At 47.5% G+C, this 2068-nt stretch overlaps 1 protein-coding gene across 4 annotated transcripts in view; it reads right to left on the reverse strand.

Annotated features, from left to right (window-relative positions):
* taf4b (TAF4B RNA polymerase II, TATA box binding protein (TBP)-associated factor) overlaps nucleotides 1–2068 on the reverse strand; it is a 19245-nt gene that overhangs the window by 6264 nt on the left and 10913 nt on the right. For all 4 annotated transcript variants that reach the window (XM_005753294.1, XM_005753293.1, XM_013915989.1 and 1 more), the window contains one exon: nucleotides 10–66. In XM_005753294.1, the coding sequence (XP_005753351.1) occupies nucleotides 10–66 (57 nt within the window). The remainder of the gene's footprint in view (nucleotides 1–9; nucleotides 67–2068) is intronic.

Genomic DNA, 2068 nt, shown 5'->3' on the forward strand with positions numbered 1-2068 from the left:
CAGGTGTACCTCTTTAGCCTTCTGCTTGAGTCGAGCCTGTTCAGGGTCTTCTTGTCTGGCACGACTCTGGAAGTAAAAACAGAGTAGATGCATTAATCTGCTCATCTTCACCTGTCAGACATCGGCCCACAGCTCAGACATTATTAAAGTTTGGAGTCAAGGGAGCAGGTAACCTCGGTAATCGACACAAAGAGAATCCTGGGTGATGTTGCAACAGCATCCACGGGTGGAAATGATCACCTGCCCCAGGCCACCGTGGCGGGTTTAGATTGAACTCCTGACCTGTTGGGGCAGCAATGCACCACGTTGCTGCTAGTCTGCTTTATGCAATTATGTGATCCCAGCATGTGATGTCGTCAGACTGCATGTCACCGATTGGCTGGTCAGTAGCATCACTCAGTTCGTTCATGAAAATTCAAACCGCCATTTTTGAAAAGAACTGGTTCCAAACAACAACAACGGTGTGTTCCCCGAGCGAAAAGCCACAGAGCGAGCAGCAGGTATATCGGCTTTGAAGCGCTCGTGTCGCGCGATGTTCTGACATGTTGCTATGACGACGATCATGCAGGTTAGGTAGTACAGCATTGTGATGGAAAACCAGTCGATCCAAGTCAAGCCGTGGCGATCCATGGTGAGCTGATCCGAATACTAATGGAGAAGGCTCTGGAAGGAGGGAAACGGTAACTTCAGGCGTGTGGCGTTACAGTTCTGGAGTTAAGTGGGCAGGCGAAAACAAAAACGCTGGTGTCCAAGGAAGAACCCAAAGTTAGACGGCGGAAAACGGAAGAGAAAATGGCGAGGCATTGACCAGCTCGTTTTGATGAGAGCAGCCAGTCAGTGGTTTGTTCCAACTGTCGGCAGCACGACTAAAAAACTGTGAAATTATCAACCACAAATGGTCTAAATGAGGAGGAGGAAAGCATCCTTCGAGGAATCACAGCTGCGCGGGGGTTACATCAGTCTGTTTAAGTACATGCGGGACGAGGACCTATATGTTCTCCCCATCTTTTACCTACAGTCTGTTCTTTCAAATCAGAGTGTCTAAGCTCAGGCGGGGACAGAAGCACGAGCTATTAGTGTGAGCTCATCAGTGATGAGCAGAGAGACGCCTGAGGGCACACAGCGAAGCAGAGATCGTTACAGAAACAACCTTTTCTCTGTCAGAGAGGACAGAAGATCCAGGACCGCAAACAGAGCTCCTCAGTTTGGACTTCCTGCAGCAAACACACCTGAAATCTAACCTGCGTGCACGCTGAGGGTTCGACTGCGAGCCGCCGCCTTCATCCAGGCGGCTCACGCACTCATTTTAGAAACACGCCTGAGAGTGACGGTGTGCTTTCACTGTGAGCTGTGATTAGTGGAAACTAGGGGTGGAGCCGAATTCGAATACGGTGTTCGGAAAGGCACGAATATCGTGTTTTTTTACGAATAATTATTTCAAATAAATACTTTTAAAAATATTTGTATTCGGGAACAAGAAAAACTTTATATCAAAAAGCTGAGTTTCCTCATGAGACTGCAGCGCATGAGTGCAACAGAGAGGCTCGGCTGAACTGCATCACTGGTTTTGTTGAATAGATTTTTGTTCTACCTTAACTGGTTTCCGGAGGCAGTTTATAAGTTTCGCGAGGATCTGAAGATTAATCAATTACGCTGCATTATTGACGTCTGCACAGGTGCTCTCGTGTTCGCTCTGTTTACGCAGCTGTTAGCGCGACATTTAGACCAGCAGTCCCCACCCCCGGCCATGCACCGGTACCTGTCCGTGAGCCTTTTGGTACCGGGCCGCGAGTGTTGAGGTTCAGGTGTCAAATTTACGGTTTTCAGGGTTTTATCGTTAATATTTATTGTTTTGATCGTTACCTCAGTTTCTCTGTCTTTTGCCGTGTGTTATCAATAAATTTTATTTGGTACCAGTACTGGTTTTATTTTGCTGCATTTATCCGCAACACCTTAAAGGCCGGTCCGTAAAAATATTGTCGGACATAAACCGGTCTGTGGCGCAAAAAAGGTTGGGGACTGGATTTGGACAACAGGCTGTTGACAGAGTAACGTTAAAGTTCGGTTT

This window comes from Pundamilia nyererei, unplaced genomic scaffold (genome assembly GCF_000239375.1).
Source record: "Pundamilia nyererei isolate P.nyererei 1_Seehausen unplaced genomic scaffold, PunNye1.0 scaffold00419, whole genome shotgun sequence".
NCBI lineage: Eukaryota > Metazoa > Chordata > Actinopteri > Cichliformes > Cichlidae > Pundamilia > Pundamilia nyererei.